General features: G+C 43.5%; 1 protein-coding gene across 8 annotated transcripts in view; it reads left to right on the top strand.

Moving 5' to 3' along the window:
* Positions 1 to 3,150: 3,150 nt before the first annotated feature.
* Positions 3,151 to 21,012, top strand: part of LOC130357207 (Na(+)/H(+) exchange regulatory cofactor NHE-RF3-like) — a 69,285-nt gene continuing 51,423 nt past the window's right edge. For 4 of the 8 annotated variants that reach the window (XM_056559785.1, XM_056559784.1, XM_056559781.1 and 1 more), the window contains exon 1: positions 4,057 to 4,172. In XM_056559785.1, coding sequence (XP_056415760.1) covers positions 4,064 to 4,172 — 109 coding nt within the window. In that variant the 5' untranslated portion in view covers positions 4,057 to 4,063. Of the gene's footprint in view, positions 3,222 to 4,056; positions 4,173 to 10,260; positions 10,304 to 14,233; positions 14,347 to 21,012 lie in introns of those variants that run through there. The other 4 variants (XM_056559782.1, XM_056559783.1, XM_056559788.1 and 1 more) reach the window with 4 other exon arrangements.

Genomic DNA, 21,012 nt, shown 5'->3' with positions numbered 1-21,012 from the left:
AGCAGGTGTCAGGATTGACATCCACTGTGATCTTTCCTTAACTGCAGGTACTACTACTCCCAACATGGAGCCCACTCTGCTCCATGCTGGGAGCTGTAGTACGGTACCTGCATTAATAGACAGATCGCAACAGGTGTCAGAAATTACACTCGCTGCAATCTGTCTATTAATGCAGGTACTTCAGCTCCCAGCATGGAGCAGAGTGTGCTCCATGTTGGGAGTAGTAGTACCCGCAGGTAAGAACAGATCACAGCAGGTATCACTACTGACACCCGATGTGATTGTCCTGCCCATTGCAGACATGGAGCGGCTTTCTCTTGCACTCGCATCTCTGCTCTGCACTATACTCCAGCCGGCCACTCACTCATTCATATTTCCCTCAGAGAGCGGTGAATGGCTGCAACCATCCGGCCAATCACAGCTCTGGGCGGAAAATATGAATGAGTGATGTTCTATTCACATCACTGGCCGGAGTATAGTGCAGAGATGTGAGCACTGTATAGAGCCGCTCCACATCTCTGCTATAATATGGACAATCGCGACTGACACCCGGGGCGATATGTCTATTAGTACAGGTGCTACTACTTCCAGCATGGAACAGTCTGTTCCATGCTGGGAGTTGTAGTACTACCTTAAAAATTTTAAAAATAGAGAAAAAAAGTGAAACACACACACTTTGTTAAAAAAGTATTACAATTTAGTTACAAAAAATATAAATTTTGTTAAATACATATTTTTTTCCATCGCTACTGCACCCTTTTTTTTATTTGATACCCAACAAATGTTGGGTACCAAAAAAGCTGCCAAGGTGCAATTTCCACACAAAGGAAAAAAACGGCAGAAAAAACGCACTGGCGTTTTTTCATGCGTTTTTTTCAACCCAAGAAACGCAGGACATAAAAACAAGTAGAAACTTAGCCTAAGGCTAGGTTCAGACTACGGAATTTCCGACAGAAATTCAGTCGTAAAATTTCCGTCAGAAATTCCGCTTGCTAAAATATCTAGTGTAGTGAATGGTTTTCCGTTCACAAATTCACACTTCGGAATTTGTGAAGCGGAAAATCTGCTTAGTAAATCCGCTTAGAAATTACCGCCTGAAGAAAGGCGGTGCTCTTTCTTCAGGCGGAATTCCTCGCGGAACACATTGCAGTCCATGGGAGACTGCAGTGTCCGCGCGGTCCTAGCACCGACTTATTCAGTCGGCGCAGGCGGAACTCAGATCTCAGATTCCGTAGTCTGAACCTAGACTAAGAGTGTCCTCTGTCCTCCACTCATTACCTGTATTAATGGCACCTGTTTGAACTTGTTGTCAGTATAAAAGACACCTGTTCACAAGTTCTAGTGTTGAGCGGCATAGGCCATATTCGAATTTGCGATATTTCGCGAATATATGGACGAATATTAGTCATATATTTGCTAAATTCGTATATTCGTAATATTCGTGTTTTATTTTCACATATGTGAAAATTAGCATATACAAAAATTTGCATAAGTGAAAATTCCCATAAGCAAAAATTAGCATGTGCAACGTTTCGCATATGCGAAAATTAGCATGTGCAAATTTTCGCATATGCGAAAATTCGCACACCAATCTCACACAGTAGTATTAGAGCCTTCTTTACACCACAGAAGCTGGAAGCAGAGAGGGGAGATCACTGTGATGTGTACTGTAAAAAAAAAAAAAAAACACGAATATTCGTAATTGCGAATATATAGTGCTATATTCACGAATATTTGCGAATTTATGAATATGCGATATTTGCGAATAAAATTTGCATTGCGAATATTCGCGAGCAACACTATCCACAACCTCAAACAGTTTCACTCCAAACTCCACTTTGGCCAAGACCAAAGAGCTGTCGAAGGACACCAGAAACAAAATCGTAGACCTGCACCAGGCTGGAAAGACTGAATCTTCAATAGGCAAGCAGCTTGGTGTGAAGAAATCAACTGTGGGAGCAATTATTAGAAAATGGAAGACATACAAGACCACTGATAAGCTCCCTCCTTCTGGGACTCCACTCCACACAAGATCTCACCCCTGTGGTGTCAAAATGATCCCAAGAACAGTGAGCAAAAATCCCAGAACCACATGTGGGGATCTAGTGAATGACCTGCAGAGAGCTGGGACCAAAGTAACATAGGCTACCATGAGTAACACACTACACCGCCATGGACTCAAATCATGCAGTGCCAGATGTGTCCCCCTGCTTAAGCCAGTACATGTCCGGGCCCGTCTGAAGTTTGCTAGAGAGCACTTGGATGATCCAGAAGAGTATTGGGAGAATGTCATATGGTCAGATGAAACCATAGTAGAACTTTTTGGTAAAAACTCAACTTGTCGTGTTGGGAGAAGAAAGAATGCTGAGTTGCATCCAAAGAACACCATACCTACTGTGAAGCATGGGGGTGGAAACATCACGCTTTGGGGCTGTTTTTCTGCCAAGGGACCAGGACAACTGATCTATGTAAAGGAAAGAATGAATGGGGCCATGTATCTTGAGATTTTGAAGGAAAACCTCCTTCCATCAGCAAGGGCATTGAAGATGAAACGTGGCTGGGTCTTTCAGCATCACAATGATCCCAAACACACACCGCCTAAGCTTCGTAAAAAGCATTTCAAGGTCCTAGAGTTGACTATCCAGTCTTCAGATCTCAACCCCATAGAAAACCTTTGGAGGGAGTTGAAAGTCTGTGTTGCCCAGCGACAGCCCCAAAACATCACTGCTCTAGAGGAGATCTGCATGGAGGAATTGGCCAAAACACCAGCAACAGTATGTGATTTTGTGGATTTTTTTTCTCATTATGCCTCTCATAGTTGAGGTATACCTATGATGAAAACTATAGGCCTCTCTCATATTTTTAAGTGGGAGAACTTGCACAATTGGTGGCTAACTGAATATTTTTTTTTGCACCACTGTATATATATATATATATATATATATATATATATATATACATATATAAACACACACACAATGGGGAAGATATATCAAAACCCGTCTAGAGGAAAAGTTGCTGAGTTGCCCATAGCAACCAATCAGATCGCTTCTTTCATTTTCATTTTGCAGAGGCCTTTTCAAAAAAAATGAAAGAAGCCATCTGATTGGTTGCTATGGGCAACTGAGCAACTTTTCCTATGGACGGGTTTTCATAAATCTCACCAATGGGCCCCATTTACCAAGAGTGGAGTTTTCTTTGTGGGTTTTTGTTTCCGGCAGGTATTTTTTCATGGTATTTACTATTGTATCTTGTTTTTAGCGATTTTCAATATGTTTTGCTCTTTTTACACCTGCTCTGAGCTGTCGGCTTTTCCAGAGCTCAAATCCCACAGATTTTATGTGGGAACATTAGTAAATTTGTAGGTTTCTTTCGAAAATGTAGGTTTGTATGGAGACACGCCCCTTTCCCCTCATAGCCACGCCCCTTTGTAGGGTACAGTGGAGAGTTAGTAGGGCTTTTTGGATATTTTGTCGGAAATTCTGGCACATAAAAACAACACAAAAAAACACCTTACAAATTCTACTTGGAAAATGTGTGCACTGATGGACGCTTTCCATAGACCATTATACATAAAAAAAAAACACTAGAGGAAGGGGTGGTGGTATTTATAAAGACCATGCCGGTCTGAAAAAATACCCTGCCAGTACACAGGCCGCTGGGTGCGGGTGGCAGGGATCATGATGTCACAGGCACGCCCCTCGTTAAGTTACGCCACACCCCCTCAATGCAAGTATATGGGACAGCCGTCACACCCCCTCCCATAGAATTGCATTGAGAGGGCGTAGTGTGACGGCACGAGGGGCAGCAGAGTGCCCCCTTTAACATTACATGAGAACTGGTTGACAAATGACTTGGATCCTTGCATCTAATAGGCAGTAACCCAACATTAAAGAAGCACTCTAGGGTTTTTTTTTTTATTATAAAGTGCAGCATAGGATATTATTAGAGAATAATGTAGAGGTTCTTGTGTATACCTTGTGCTTACCTGTTTTAGCTAATGTAGCAGGCATGGGTTTTTTAGCCATAATAATTCCTGTTTTCTCACTAATGTAGATTCCTAATGCTGCGTATATTTCACATGAATTCTATGGTTTTACAGAGAGAGGGGATGGAGTCTCATCACTTCACCTGGTCATCTAAAGATGCTGTTGGTGCTGGAGGTCACCCAGGTAAACTGATTAGACTCATAAGTGGGTTGGGGTCAGTTCATATTATGTGCAGTTTTTCTGCTTTTTCATATTCAAAGTGCTTATTTTAGGAGAAATATTGCCATGAGACGAAAGTGATTTGATCTATAATCACAGTTGAGGTGTTTTACGACGATTTTAAGTCTTCAGGCTGTATTCATACATTGCATTTTTTACCGTGTTTTGACCTTGTTTTTGCTGCAATTTTACAAAATCACAGTAAAATAAAATGTGTTTTACTGCAATGTGTGCATGCTAAAATAGCCTAAAGGGGTATTCCAGGATTTTTTATTTTATATGACTATGCTACAGGGGCTGTAAAGTTAGTGTCGTTCATAATATAGTGTCTGTACCTGTGTGTGACGGTTTTCTCACAATTCTTATGTGATTTTCACTCCAATATTTATTTTTAACAGCAACAAAATGACTGTTGTCTCGGATTTTTCCCAGGTTGCAATGCGGCCGAGACCTGACGTCACTAGTCAGCTGATGACAGGGAGCCTGTCTGCTTCATTGGGTGGAGCTACCGCTTGGTGGGAGAGGGATCTGTAGGTTACCTGGCCGCTTAGGCGTAGGTAACCCTGACAGCAGGGACGAAAGGGTTAACATCCAAGACAGCAGACCACCCCTCCCACTCTAGGAGGTAGCGAGGAGGGCTTAGAGAGATAGGCCCAGAGGCTTTATTGGTCAGCTCTCCCCGGATATTGCCCTCTTTGTCTCACCAGCATCTTCAGGTCCCACCCTCCCTCCCTTGTTTTTCTTTTGCCATTTGCATTTGTGCCTTTTTGATCCTTAGGTATTTTAAGTCACAGCTGGCGTGAAGAGATCAGTTTGGGTCTACAAGGAGCCGTTGGCATCCATGCCCACTATGGACACGGCGGGGCATACTGCTTTGGCTGAAGCAGTGATTCCTGATATGGTTAAAGGGGTACTCCGGTGAAAACCTTTTTTCTTTTAAATCAACTGGTGGCAGAAAGTTAAACATATTTGTAAATTACTTCTATTAAAAAATATTAATCCTTCCTGTACTTATTAGCTGCTGAATACTACAGAGGAAATTCTTTTCTTTTTGGAATGCTCTCTGATAACATCATGACCACAGTTCTCTCTGCTGACATTATTATAATAATAATAACACTTTATTTTTTGTTGTCCTTAGTGGGATTTGAACCCAAGTCCCCAGCACTGCAGGGCAGCAGTGCTAACCACTGAGCCACCATGCTGCCCTTAGCATACATCTGCTATGCATGGTTGCTAAAATGAACAGAGATGTCAGCAGAGAGCACTGTGCTCGTGATGTCATCAGTGTTCCAAAAAGAAAGGAATTTCTTCTGTAGCATTCAGCAGTTAATAAGTACTGGAAGGATTAAGATTTTTTAAATAGAAGTAATTTACAAATATGTTTTAACTTTCTGCCACCAGTTGATTTAAAAGAAAAAAGGTTTTCACCGGAGTACCCCTTTAATGTTATGGTTACTGCCATGCAGTTTTATAGTTATTTATCGATTCTGTTTATAAATGTGAATAAAAGAGCTGTGACCACCACCCAGCCCACATAAAAAGGAATGCAATGGTGTAGTGTCTTTATTGGGAGAGTGGGAGGTACATGGGGTTAAGTACGAAAGGTTTGTTTCAGGCAGCCAATCTGCAACAGCTGTAGGCACCCTGATTGAAAACCACACTGATTTAAATGGATGCAGCTCATTTATGTTTCAATGGGTGGGGTGGCTCATGTGTGGGAGGGAGGAACATGGAATCATGGGATTTGTAGTAAAAAAAAAAAAAAAAGAAAAGTCAAACAGGAAATACAAGTTCAAAAACAGCTAGCCACAGTGTTATGGTAATTTCACAACATAGCCATTTAGTCCCCAAGACAAGCGCAGATCCTTCCTAAGCATGTCCATTACTGTCTGCCAGGTACATACTAAAATAACCTTATGCTGGAGAACCCCTTAAATTTTTTGGTGATTTTGGGAAAATCACAGCAAATGTGAGAACCAAATGAGTCAGAAAAGGAAAGTATTCACACAACCTTAGGGGATAGAGCTGGAGGAGAGGTGTATAACTACTATATATCCTGATCCCATTGAAATAGCAGCAGTATACAGATAGAGCAGAAAAGAATGTGTATAACTACTATATATACTGGCCCCATAGAGATAGCAGCAGCAGTATACAGATAGAGCTGGAGGGGAGGTGTATAACCACTATATTTCCTGATCCCATAGCTAAAACAGCAGCAGTATACAGATAGAGCTGAAGGGGAGGTGTATAACTACTATATATCCTGATCCCATAGAGATAGCAGCAGCAGTATACAGATAGAGCTGGAGGGGAGGTGGATAACCACTATATTTCCTGATCCCATAGATAAAACAGCAGCAGTATACAGATAGAGCTGAAGGGGAGGTATATAACTACTATATATCCTGATCCCATAGAAATAACAGCAGCAGTATACAGATAGAGCTGGAGGAGAGGTGTATAACTCATATATATATATATTTCCTGATCCCATAGGAGGAGGGGGTCTCGGAGCTAGCAGAATATTCTGTGATATTGTCATCCTGTAGTCATCTAAGCACTGGGTCAGAGGAAGTCAGCTGACCCAGTACTGACCACATTCTCTGACCCATTAAACACTGTGTTTTTCTATGACAAGCAATGCTGGAATGAAACAGATGGCGCTGTAGGACTAGTCATGGTGAGTGTGAATGACATGGGCACGCAAAAAAAAAAACTTGAGTACTTTTTTAACTAAAATCTAAGCCTCCCTAAAGCAGCAGAGTTGTTATTATAATACAGTGACCTCTGGTGGTGAAAATAAATAATTCTCTTTACTGCATAGAGGAGTTTGCTTTCTGTTTGTGCATTTCTTTTGTTTTCTATTTTCTTTATATAAAATTTCTTCTGTCTATACCACAGTGTTCCCCAACCAGTTTTGCAACAGCTGGAGGTCCCCTTGTTGGGAAACTCTGCCGTACCACCATACTCCTAATACCACTCATGGGCCCCATGGTGAGGAAAGGGGGCCCAGCTCTCCACTGCTTTCTCTGCTGCCATGAAGTTTTACCTGCAATTGCCTCTAGAGGGCAGACTCACTGCACACAGATTTATATAGTTCCCAGTAAGTTTAACCCCTCGCCAACACCTGCTTTACATGTATGCGCATTAGGCTAAAAAAAAGTATTGCCAGGACCCTGAAACTGTATGTCAACAAAAAATACAGAATAGTAAAATTAACCCTTACCTACCCCCATTTGTGAGGGTCGTGGCTTTTGTCTAAAGTCCCATGCAAGTATATAGGACTTCCTGTATCTTACTCAACAAGTTTTGCTCTGCATCTCGTGGGGGGGGGGGGGGGGGAGGGGGGAGTCCAGATTGCAAGCCACTCCCCTCCCACAAGCCACACCCCTTAGATTTTTAGGCAGCTAGTTCAAGGCAAAAGAAGCTATGAGGATGATGATATGAGGACTGGAATTGAGGACTGGATATGAGGACGGAATATAGGGACAGGTTATGAGGATGGCATATGAGGACGGGATATGTGGACGAGATATAACGACAGGATATGAGGAAGGGATAAGAGGAATGGATATGAGGACAGGATATGAGGATTGGGATATGAGGACAGGATATCAGGACAGGATATGAGGACAAGATAGGAGGACAAGATAGGAGGATGAGATATAAGGACATGAAATGAGGATGAGATTTGAGGACGTGATATGAGGACAGGACATAAGGTTTAAATAGGATGAGATATGAGGTCGGTATGTGAGGTCAGGATATGAAGTCAGGATATGAGGACAGGAAATGAGGTTTGGATATGAGGAAGGTATATGAGGATGGGATATGAGGATGGGATATGAGGTTGAATATGAGGACGGGATATGAAGACTGGATATGAGATCAGGATATGAGGACGGGATATGAGGATGGGATATGAGGATGGGATATGAGGTCAGGATATGAGGACAGGATATGAGGTCAGGATATGAGGACAGGATATGAGGTCAGGATATGAGGACGGGATATGAGGTCAGGATATGAGGACGGGATATGAGGATGGGATATGAGGACAGGATATGAGGTCAGGATATGAGGACAAGATATGAGGTCAGGATATGAGGACAGGATATGAGGTCAGGATATGAGGACGGGATATGAGGTCAGGATATGAGGACAGGATATGAGGTCAGGATATGAGGACAGAATATGAGGTCAGGATATGAGGACAGGATATGAGGACGGGATATGAGGTCAGGATATGAGGTCAGGATATGAGGACAGGATATGAGGTCAGGATATGAGGACGGGATATGAGGTTGGGATATGAGGACAGGATATGAGGTCAGGATATGAGGACGGGATATTAGGACAGGATATGAGGACAGGATATGAGGTCAGGATATGAGGTCAGGATATGAGGTCAGGATATGAGGACAGGATATGCGGACAGAATATGAGATCAGGATATGAGGACGGGATATGCAGACAGGATATGAGGTCAGGATATGAGGACGGGATATGAGGACGGGATATGAGGACGGGATATGAGGACAGGATATGAGGTCAGGATATGAGGACAGGATATGAGGTCAGGATATGAGGACGGGATATGAGGACGGGATATGAGGACAGGATATGAGGTCAGGATATGAGGACAGGATATGAGGACAGGATATGAGGTCGGGATATGAGGACGGGATATGAGGTCAGGATATGAGGACGGGATATGAGGTCAGGATATGAGGTCAGTATATGAGGTCAGGATATGAGGACAGGATATGAGGTCAGGATATGAGGACAGGATATGAGGTCAGGATATGAGGATGGGATATGAGGACGGGATATGCGGACAGAATATGAGGACGGGATATGAGGACGGGATATGAGGACAGGATATGAGGTCAGGATATGAGGTCAGGATATGAGGATGGGATATGAGGACGGGATATGCGGACAGAATATGAGGTCAGGATATGAGGACGGGATATGAGGACAGGATATGAGGACAGGATATGAGGTCAGGATATGAGGTCAGGATATGAGGACAGGATATGAGGTCAGGATGGACGGGATATGAGGACGGGATATGAGGTTGGGATATGAGGCTGGGATGTGAGGTCAGGATTTGAAGACAGGATATGGGAAAAAAAACTGTAGTTTTTATTGATATCCTTTTAGGTACATTCCACTTTTTGATTGCTATCTTATCTGGGAAGCAGATAAGCAAAATACTGCCACTCTTGTATAGTTTTTTCAACATTTGTTACAGCATTAACCAAGTGTGATAGATCATTAATTATGTGAATAGTTAGGGCTGTTACAGACAAGACGATATCTGTATTATGTCTGTCATCATTATACTCGATGTATACAGCCCATCCTCCATATTTGCTCAGAAATGGCCTGCACGAGAGACTCATTCTATGCCACAAAAAGGTGGCGGCATAGCCTAAGGCCCCTGAATGACCTCCATAAAAACATGTATGGCTAGTCCCTAATGGGTTAAAGGGGTATTCCGACTCTTTAAAAAAAAAATAAAAATTAATATGCTGCTAGGACTTTGCAGGAAATAGGAAAAAAGATATGTACTCACCTACCCCAGGTCCTCCCTGTTTTGGTTCTTCTGGTCTCTTGCCACTTGTCTCTTCAGCCTGCTTCCGAGACCAGCGCTTGGAGCTGGACCTGCTGGAATGTCCTTATAAGAGAAGATGCATCTTCTCTTTCTCTGGAGGATCCCACATGTCCATGAATTACATGGACACTGTTCCTGGATTTCCTCAGAGAATACAGTAAATCACTGAAATCACTTAGCTGGATAACTACCTATCTGGCTACCTACTTGCCTACCTATTTACATAGCTACTCACCTGGCTAACTACTTACCTACCTACCTGTCTAACTATCTATCTACCTGGCTACCTTTCTACCAGCATATTTACCTACTGTGGGTGGGGGAGGGTTGCTATACCTACCTAAGGATATATTTACCTACCTAAGGATGTATTTATCTATTAAAGGGGGCCACCTACCTGAAGCCATACCTGCCTATGGATAGAGAATAAAAGGAAAGAGGATGACGGTGATCAGAAAATACGTCAATTGTGAGTCACTTGATTTAACTATATTGGAGGGGGCGACCTCTCCAGGGACAAGGGGCATTAGGTTCGCTCATTACAAGGTCACCTATTTATAGTCGGTTCCCTTTAGCTCCCACCAAAGAGGGACCATTAATAAATCCCAAATAGGAAACAGGACAATCATTAACCCTAAAATGTATGGTTCATGTGACTGGTAGTAAAGGTTGGAGGCAATAAAGAAAGGATCCCAAGAGATATAGGGGGGTATTTATCAAAGGATTTATGTGTTTTTTTTCACGTAACTTTGGCGCAATAATTTGGCGCAGTGTCTTTTTTCAATACGCTGTCTTCTATGGCAGTAAGTTCTGTGTAAAAGGCGCTGTGAACGGCTGATTTCAACATTTGAGCCAAAATTACTAACAACCTGCACCAAATGATACATTTGGTGCATGTCCACGAAAACCAAAGTGAAAAAAAAAAGGGTAAAAAGAAACGGTCAACAGGCAAAATTGATAAATATCCCCCATTATCCACATGGCTGCAACACCAGCGTCCACCATCGTGTGTCCTGCACCTTGTGGAGATGATCAGGTTCCAGCAGTTTTCATTGTTGTGATTCTGTAAGTGTAGAATGAGCTTCTGCTTTCCTCAGAGCTTCTGTTTGTGGTACAGGGTACAGCAATAACAATGCCAATCTCAGTGCACTATGGCAGTGCCAACGTTAATACTTCATAAAAATTCCAGCCAGTGTCCAATACGAGTATAAATTACAGTGCACTATATCAATGCTAACCATAGTGCTGCATACAAAGGAAACCACAGTACCACAGTGCCCCATAGCAGTGCCAACCATAGTACACTATAGACATGCCAACCATAGTACACTATAGACATGCCAACCATAGTGCACTATAGACATGCCAACCATAGTGCACAATAGACATGCCAACCATAGTGCACTATAGACATGCCAACCATAGAGCACTATAGACATGCCAACCATAGTGCACTATAGACATGCCAACCATAGAGCACTATAGGCATGCCAACCATAGTGCACTATAGACATGCCAACCATAGTGCACTATAGACATGCCAACCATAGTGCACTATAGACATGCCAACCACAGTACACTATAGACATGCCAACCATAGTGCACTATAGACATGCCAACCATAGTGCACTATAGACATGCCAACCATAGTGCACTATAGACATGCCAACCATAGTGCACTATAGACATGCCAACCATAGTACACTATAGACATGCCAACCATAGTACACTATAGACATGCCAACCATAGTGCACTATAGACATGCCAACCATAGAGCACTATAGACATTCCAACCATAGTGCACTATAGACATGCCATCCATAGTGCACTATAGACATGCCAACCATAGAGCACTATAGACATTCCAACCATAGTGCACTATAGACATGCCAACCATAGTGCACTATAGACATGCCAACCATAGAGCACTATAGACATTCCAACCATAGTGCACTATAGACATTCCAACCATAGTGCACTATAGACATTCCAACCATAGTGCACTATAGACATGCCAACCATGGTGCACTATAGACATGCCAACCATAGTGCACTATAGACATGCCAACCATAGTGCACTATAGACATGCCAACCATAGTACACTATAGACATGCCAACCATAGTGCACTATAGACATGCCAACCATAGTACACTATAGACATGCCAACCATAGAGCACTATAGACATTCCAACCATAGTGCACTATAGACATGCCATCCATAGTGCACTATAGACATGCCAACCATAGAGCACTATAGACATGCCAACCATAGTGCCCCATAACAGTGCCAACCATAGTACACTATAGACATGCCAACCATAGTACACTATAGACATGCCAACCATAGTACACTATAGACATGCCAACCATAGTGCACTATAGACATGCCAACCATAGTACACTATAGACATGCCAACCATAGTACACTATAGACATGCCAACCATAGTGCACTATAGACATGCCAACCATAGTGCACTATAGACATTCCAACCATAGTGCACTATAGACATGCCAACCATAGTGCACTATAGACATGCCAACCATAGTACACTATAGACATGCCAACCATAGAGCACTATAGACATTCCAACCATAGTGCACTATAGACATGCCAACCATAGTGCACTATAGACATGCCAACCATAGAGCACTATAGACATTCCAACCATAGTGCACTATAGACATGCCATCCATAGTGCACTATAGACATGTCAACCATAGTGCACTATAGACATGCCAACCATAGTGCACTATAACAGTGCCAACCATAGTACACTATAGACATGCCAACCATAGTACACTATAGACATGCCAACCATAGTACACTATAGACATGCCAACCATAGTGCACTATAGACATGCCAACCATAGTACACTATAGACATGCCAACCATAGTGCACTATAGACATGCCAACCATAGTACACTATAGACATGCCAACCATAGTACACTATAGACATGCCAACCATAGTGCACTATAGACATGCCAACCATAGTACACTATAGACATGCCAACCATAGTACACTATAGACATTCCAACCATAGTGCACTATAGACATGCCAACCATAGAGCACTATAGACATGCCAACCATAGTGCACTATAGACATGCCAACCATAGTGCACTATAGACATGCCAACCATAGAGCACTATAGACATTCCAACCATAGTGCACTATAGACATGCCATCCATAGTGCACTATAGACATGCCAACCATAGAGCACTATAGACATTCCAACCATAGTGCACTATAGACATGCCAACCATAGTGCACTATAGACATGCCAACCATAGTACACTATAGACATGCCAACCATAGTGCACTATAGACATGCCATCCATAGTGCACTATAGACATTCCAACCATAGTGCACTATAGACATGCCATCCATAGTGCACTATAGACATGCCAACCATAGAGCACTATAGACATTCCAACCATAGTGCCCCATAACAGTGCCAACCATAGTGCACTATAGACATGCCAACCATAGTGCCCAAACATAGGACTTACAGCCACCGTACCTCCATAACTGTGCCAGCTGACGCCCATAATGTCACAATGTTCTGAATGTATAGCCCAAAGTTCCCCAATGACAATCAATCCACAATACTAAGAGGGAGAATGCCATGAGGGTAACATTCTTAGGCTGCCTGGGCATGCTGGGAGTTGTAGTTTTGCAACAGCTGGAAGCGTCCTGGTTGGGATACACTAAGTTAGGGGGGTCTGGGTTGCCTCCTCTATGGGGGCTGCAGTTGGCGGTTCTTTGGCAGGCCATATCATGTGCAGGGTTGCATAGAATCTTTTGCACATCACATGTTATCGTGCACATAGTGGATACTGCTGTGTAGTGCTGCTTTCAAGGTTAAATTCCTGGTGTCTTGGATATAGTCAGGAACAAAGTCCCTGTAAAAGAAGATTAGGTTCTGTTTTATTGTAATTGAAAATATAAACAGCCGCTTATCTTCTGTAGATCAAGGTCTAATAGTCTCTTCTACAACATAACCTGGAGTAACAAGCTGCCATGTACTATAATACCGCTATAAGGCATAATACAGCCCACGAGCATCACAATATTCACGATTTCAAGCAAAAATGTAGATGAGGTCGAAACAAGTGCAAAGCTCCTGACAATGATCCACCGATAGAAAAATCCACTGTACTTCCAGGGATTATAGATCTGATCACCGAATGTTCTAGGATGACAAAAGCCATTGGGGGAGATTTATCAAGACCTGTCCAGAGGAAAAGTTGCTAAGTTGCCATAGCAACCAATCAGATCGCTTCTTTCATTTTTGAAATGGCCTCGGCAAAATGAAAGAAGTGATCTGATTGGTTGCTATGGGCAACACAGAAGCTTTTCCCCTGGACAGGTTTTGATAAATCTCCCCCATTGAGTCAATCATTATGAAATTAATTAGACCACCAGGTACCATTGACCACCAGGGATGAGGCTAAGCATTTCCCAAGATACAGAACCAGCCAACGGAACAGGAATTAAAAAGGTTATGAGAGATTATATAACACAATAGATAGCACATTAAAGCCACTAGACCACCAGGGATTACAGATCAGGTCATCGTTTTGTCATTAGATATCCAGAGGTAACATAACTAAGCCACTGCAAAACTAGGGATGAAGAAGTTGATTGGTCCACCAAAGGTTACAGTAAAAAGGCCACTAGACTACCACGGATAGCATATCATGCGATCATATGATCTAGGATTACAAAGCATTGAATCGTCAGAGGTTTTCAAGTTCATTGGATCACAAGCTACTACTGGATTTAGAAAATGTTCCGCTCACCACCAGGAGTGAGGTTTAGCATTCAGGTCACAAGACTGTTAGGAATTGCAAAGGCAAATGAACCAATGGCTAACATAACCAATTCACTGTGCCACCAATGATTATAACATTTATTGGACCACCAAAGAGTATAAAGAGTTGTGTAAGTCAAGCCCTCCTAAATCCAGATTCAATCCGAACTTCAGGGGTTCACGGCTTGCCAAACGTGCGAACATTGACAGGTTTAGCTCTCGCAGCTGACAGTCGCGAGTACAGCTCATCCCAGCAAGCAAGAGTTAATTAGCGATGATAAGCAGTGCTAGTTAACTCCTTGGGGAGGGGGGGTTAAAGCATACCTTTCAGATCTCACAAAAAAAAATTATTTTGTCACTCAATGTTACTTAGTACCTAATCCTGATCATGTTCATATAATTTTTATGTCTCTATCACCGATGTTTCACTAAAAATAGCTTATTACAGCTGTTCAATGTCTTTTCCATCGTTCCAAAGGGAGGGGGCGTGTGCCTCTCTTGCCTGCAATGTGATGACTCCTCCCCCTCCTTCACTCTGCTGACTCACTGCTCTGGGAAGCCTGGCAGCCCTGCTCTGTAACTCTTTCCTCTCTGGCTTTATGCTGTACACACACACAGACACACACAATGATTAATGGAGTTTGCCTGTACTCTACCACCAAAGACAATATGACAAGTGTATAACCTACATCTTCCTAAATTAGTGCAAAGGTTTAGTGCTAAAAGTACAGTGTTTTTTTTATGCATACATTTTATATATGTTTCTGTCATTCATGTGTGTCATGCTTAGGCAGTCCTGTAATGCTGGAGCTTGTAGTTTTAGTGCTACAGCAGTGTTGCTGCAGGCTATGTTCCTCCTGCAGCCTTGTCAATCAGCCATCTCGTGTCAATGACCCTTTGACATGCTCATGCTGCTGTGGGACTCATCAGTGTCCCAGGAGGTATGGGGACCCCTAGTGGGGGGATTTTCAAAGGCAGTTTTCTTTAATAAAATATGATTATTTTTTTTTTAAAGAATTATATTAGAAAAAAAGATTTTTTGCCAAGATGTACAACAAGTTTTTATATCTGACAGTGCCTATTTAAAGTGGGATGGGTGTATACATTATACAGTCATCTATACGGCTGTATAATATAAACAGTGAAGAGAGATCTACTTAACACTTCAATGCTGCTCAGGGCCTTTTCTTGTGTAGCCCCACCTCTAGTGATGACATCATTAGGGGTGAAGCTACACAAGAAGAAGCTCACAACTTGGAAGTATGGTAAGTATGGCTCTGTTCACATGCATTTTTAGCATGTCTTTTTGTTTTGAGAAAGCCTCCAGCTGTTGCCAAACTACAACCCCCATCAATGCCAGACAGTCAAATGATGTCTGGGACTGTTGGGGGTTGTGATTTAGCAACAGCGAGCCTCAGCTAAACTACAACTTGCTAGAGGCTTGTTGTTGATAAGCTACAACTCCCATCATTCCCAGACAGCCAAAGGCTGTCTGGAAATGATATGAGTTGTAGTTTGCAACAACTGGAGGCTCCCTGTTTGAAAATATAATGGTTTATAGGCTCTCTCCCCCAGGGGAGAGCGCCCTAAATGTACTAACCCATTATTCGTGTTTTTCTTTTCTTCTCATTTCAGATCCTTGTTTATTTTCTGGACTACATTGGATTCGGTGGATTATGTCGATGCCCAGCGTTTTTTTTTTCTTTCAATAAAATGGTTAAGGAGGGAAGGTGTTTATTTTATGTACTTTTCAGGCTTAGTATTGCAAGTGGTCTTATAGACGAACTTCATTACCAAACCGGGGATTAGCAATAGCACCCCAAAAACACATAGTGCTACCCCCCAATAATTACCCCAGAACCTGCCGTCACTGGGGTATCAGGAGGAGCTATTACCAACAGGCTCAGAGTGTCAGAAATTACACTCATAGTCCTAGGTGGTAACAGGCTGTTGTTATTTAGGCTGGGGAGGGCCAGTAACAATGGTCCTCGCCCACCCTGTTAACATCAGGCTGTTGCTGCTTGGTTGGTATTTGGCTGAGAATAAACTTATTGGAAACTCCAGATAGTTTTTTTTTAAATAAATAAATTATTTTTAAAATGCGTGTGGTTTATTGTATTCTCACGTTCAGCCAGATACCAACCAAGCAGCAACAGCCTAACGTGACTAGGGTGGGGGAGGACCATTATTATTGCTCCTTCCTAGTCTAAATAACGTCAGCCTGTTAAAGCCTATGCCCAGGAGCACCATTTTTTGATGCTCTGGGCCTATTGGTGTCTGCTCTTTCCGGTACCTCTGTGGCGGTGGATACCACAGTTATAATTGAGGGTTAGCGCTAGCTGTTTTCATGGCTAATACTAAGCCCTGGCTTAGTAATGGACACAGTCTATACGACAGCTTTCACTACTAAGCCTGAAAAGTAAATTAAAAAAACACAACACATGAAAAAAAATATTACAAAAAAACACTCCCCCACAAGCCCTCTTTAAATATTTTATTTAAAGAAAAAAAAATCTGGTCATGAACGTGTCTCATGTAGTCCACAGGATACACTGATCAGAAACAAGAATTAAAAAAAATAGGTTTGTACAGGGGAGAGCGCCCATACCAGTGTGTTTTCAAACAGGGAGCCTCTAGATGATGCTAAACTACAATCCCCATCATTCACAGACAGCCAAAAGAACTGTTTGCGAAGACTCCATCAGAAAGGGTCTGTTTACATCTGAAGTCATTGGATTATGGCTCAAGTAAACCTTTGGTCCAATAGTTTTTGTAACTTTTAAGATGATCCCCCAGTGACTTTACAGTTCATTGAACCACCAAAGATTATAATTTGACTATTAGGCCACCAGACATTACATGATCACAAGACACACGGCCACCAGGGATTTTATATTAGGTTGGTTTGTTATGATTAGTGTTGCTTGCGAATATTCGCAAAACGAATTTTATTCGCGAATATCGCATATTCGCGAATTCGCGAATATTCGCGAATATAGCACTATATATTCGTAATTACGAATATTCTTTTTTTTTTTTTTCACAGTACACATAACAGTGATCATCCCTCTCTGCTTCCAGCTTGTGTAGTGTAAAGAAGGCTCTAATACTACTGTGTGAGACTGGTGTGCGCATTTTCGCATATGCGAACATTTTCATATACTAATTTTCGCATATGCGATTTTTGCTTGTGTGGGTTTTGTATATGCAAATTTTCGCATATGTTAATTTTCACGCACGCGAATATTTGCATATGCGAAAATAAAACGCGAATATTCGCGAATATATGACGAATATTCGTCTATATATTCGCGAATATTCGCGAATTCGAATATGGCCTATGCCGCTCAACACTAGTTATGATCTCCAATGATTATACTGTTCATTGGACCATCTAAGGCTACCGGACCCCCAGGAATATACAGAAGCTTTATGACTAATCATGAGAGGTCAGGCTGTGTATGTTGTACTCAGTAATCTTTATTAGGCATGGCACACACCATAATGACTACGATATATAAGGTGAGATTTATCATCTGTTGTGATTGTACAGACTCTTTATTATCCTCTTGATATGAAAGGATGACATGACTATTCAAAAGGTCGGGATTCTACTTTATCTCCAAAGTATGAGTCATCATCATATGGGATTAAGTCGGATACAGTAGAATACATCCGAACCATAGGAATAGATGGCACATATATGGCTGTGTCTGGTATTTCCTTGAGCAGCAATTCCTTTCCACACTGACACACTGCCATTTCAGCAGACAGTAAAGTCTTATGGCAGTGTAAAGGTTAACATTTGCTCTTTTGCTACCATCAATGGTGGGTTACTTTGTACAGGATGAGTTAATCATTGGTCGCATCACCCTTCCCAGTCAGTTCCCGGCTCCCGTACCTGACCCGTTCCCAGTCTGTGTTGTCCCGGCGCGCGCGGCCCCGCTCCTTAGGGCGCACGCGTGCCGGGTCTCTGCGATTTAAAGGACCACTGCGCCACTGATTGGCGCAGCAGGCCTAATCAGTATCCTCACCTGTGCACTAGTTATACCTTACTTCCCTTGCACTCCCTCGCCGGATCTTGTTGCCATTGTGCCAGTGAAAGCGTTTCCTTGTGTGTTCCTAGCCTGTGTTCCAGACCTCCTGCCGTTGCCCCTGACTACGATCCTTGCTGCCTGCCCTGACCTTCTACTACGTCCGACCTTGCTCTTGTCTTCTCCCTTGTACCGCGCCTATCTTCAGCAGTCAGAGAGGTTGAGCCGTTGCTGGTGGATACGACCTGGTTGCTACCGCCACTGCAAGACCATCCCGCTTTGCGGCGGGCTCTGGTGAATACCAGTAGCAACTTAGAACCGGTCCACCAGCACGGTCCACGCCAATCCCTCTCTGGCACAGAGGATCCACCTCCTGCCAGCCGAGTCGTGACAGTAGATCCGGCCATGGATCCCACTGAGGTCCCGCTGCCAGTTGTCGCCGACCTCACCACGGTGGTCGCCCAGCAGTCGCAACAGATAGCGCAACAAGGCCACCAGCTGTCTCAACTGACCGTGATGCTACAGCAGCTACTACCACAGCTTCAGCAATCATCTCCTCCGCCAGCTCCTGCACCTCCTCCGCAGCGAGTGGCCGCTTCCAGCCTCCGATTATCCTTGCCGGATAAATTTGATGGGGACTCTAAGTTTTGCCGTGGTTTTCTTTCGCAATGTTCCCTGCATTTGGAGATGAAAGGTCTAAGGTGGCTTTCGTAGTCAGCCTTCTGTCTGGGAAAGCTCTGTCATGGGCCACACCGCTCTGGGACCGCAATGATCCTGTCACTGCCTCTGTACACTCCTTCTTCACGGAGATTCGAAGTGTCTTTGAGGAACCTGCCCGAGCCTCTTCTGCCGAGACTGCCCTGCTGAACCTGGTCCAGGGTAATTCTTCTGTTGGCGAGTACGCCATCCAATTCCGTACTCTGGCCTCCGAATTATCCTGGAATAACGAGGCCCTCTGCGCGACCTTTAAAAAAGGCCTATCCAGTAACATTAAAGATGTGCTGGCCGCACGAGAAATCCCTGCCAACCTGCATGAACTTATTCATCTTGCCACCTGCATTGACATGCGTTTTTCCGAAAGGCGTCAGGAGCTCCGCCAGGATATGGACTTTGTTCGCACGAGGCGGTTTCTTTCCCCGACTCCTCTCTCCTCTGGTCCTCTGCAATCCGTTCCTGTGCCTCCCGCCGTGGAGGCTATGCAAGTTGACCGGTCTCGCTTGACACCTCAAGAGAGGACACGACGCCGCATGGAGAACCTTTGCCTGTACTGTGCCGGTACCGAACACTTCTTGAAGGATTGTCCTATCCGTCCTCCTCGCCAGGGAAGACGCACGCTAACTCCGCACAAAGGTGAGACAGCTCTTGATATGAACTCTGCCACTCCACGTCTTACTGTGCCTGTGCGGATATCTTCTTCTACCTTCTCCTTCTCTGCTATGGCCTTCTTGGATTCCAGATCTGCAGGAAATTTTATTTCGGCCTCTCTCATCAACAGGTTCAACATCCTGGTGACCAGTCTCGCCAGACCCCTCTACATCAACTCTGTTAACAATAAAAGATTGGACTGTACCGTGCGTTACCGCACGGAACCTCTCTTAATGTGCATCGGACCCCATCACGAAAAAATTGAATTTTTGGTCCTCTCTAACTGCACTTCAGAGATTCTTCTTGGATTACCGTGGCTTCAACGCCATTCCCCAATCCTTGATTGGACCACAGGGGAAATCAAGAACTGGGGTACTTCTTGCCACAAGGACTGTCTTAAACCGGCTCCCAGTACTCACAGTCGAGACCCTGTGGTTCCCCCGGTATCTGGTCTTCCTAAGGCCTATATGGACTATGCTGATGTCTTTTGCAAGAAACAAGCAGAGACTTTGCCTCCTCACAGGCCTTATGACTGTCCTATTGACCTCCTCCCGGGTACTACTCCACCTCGGGGCAGAATCTATCCTCTGTCTGCTCCAGAAACCCAAGCCATGTCAGAGTACATCCAGGAGAACTTAAAAAAGGGGTTTATCCGCAAGTCCTCCTCTCCTGCCGGAGCTGGATTTTTTTTTGTCTCCAAAAAAGATGGCTCCTTACGTCCTTGCATTGATTACCGCGGACTTAATAAAATCACGGTAAAAAAACGCTACCCCCTACCTCTTATCTCGGAACTCTTTGACCGCCTACAAGGTGCCCACATCTTTACCAAGCTGGACTTAAGAGGTGCTTATAATCTCATCCGCATCAGGGAGGGGGACGAATGGAAGACTGCATTTAACACCAGAGATGGACACTTTGAGTATCTGGTCATGCCCTTTGGCCTTTGCAACGCCCC

This window comes from Hyla sarda, chromosome 2 (genome assembly GCF_029499605.1).
Source record: "Hyla sarda isolate aHylSar1 chromosome 2, aHylSar1.hap1, whole genome shotgun sequence".
Taxonomy (NCBI): Eukaryota; Metazoa; Chordata; class Amphibia; order Anura; family Hylidae; genus Hyla; species Hyla sarda.
This window is presented reverse-complemented; position numbering and strand designations above follow the sequence as displayed.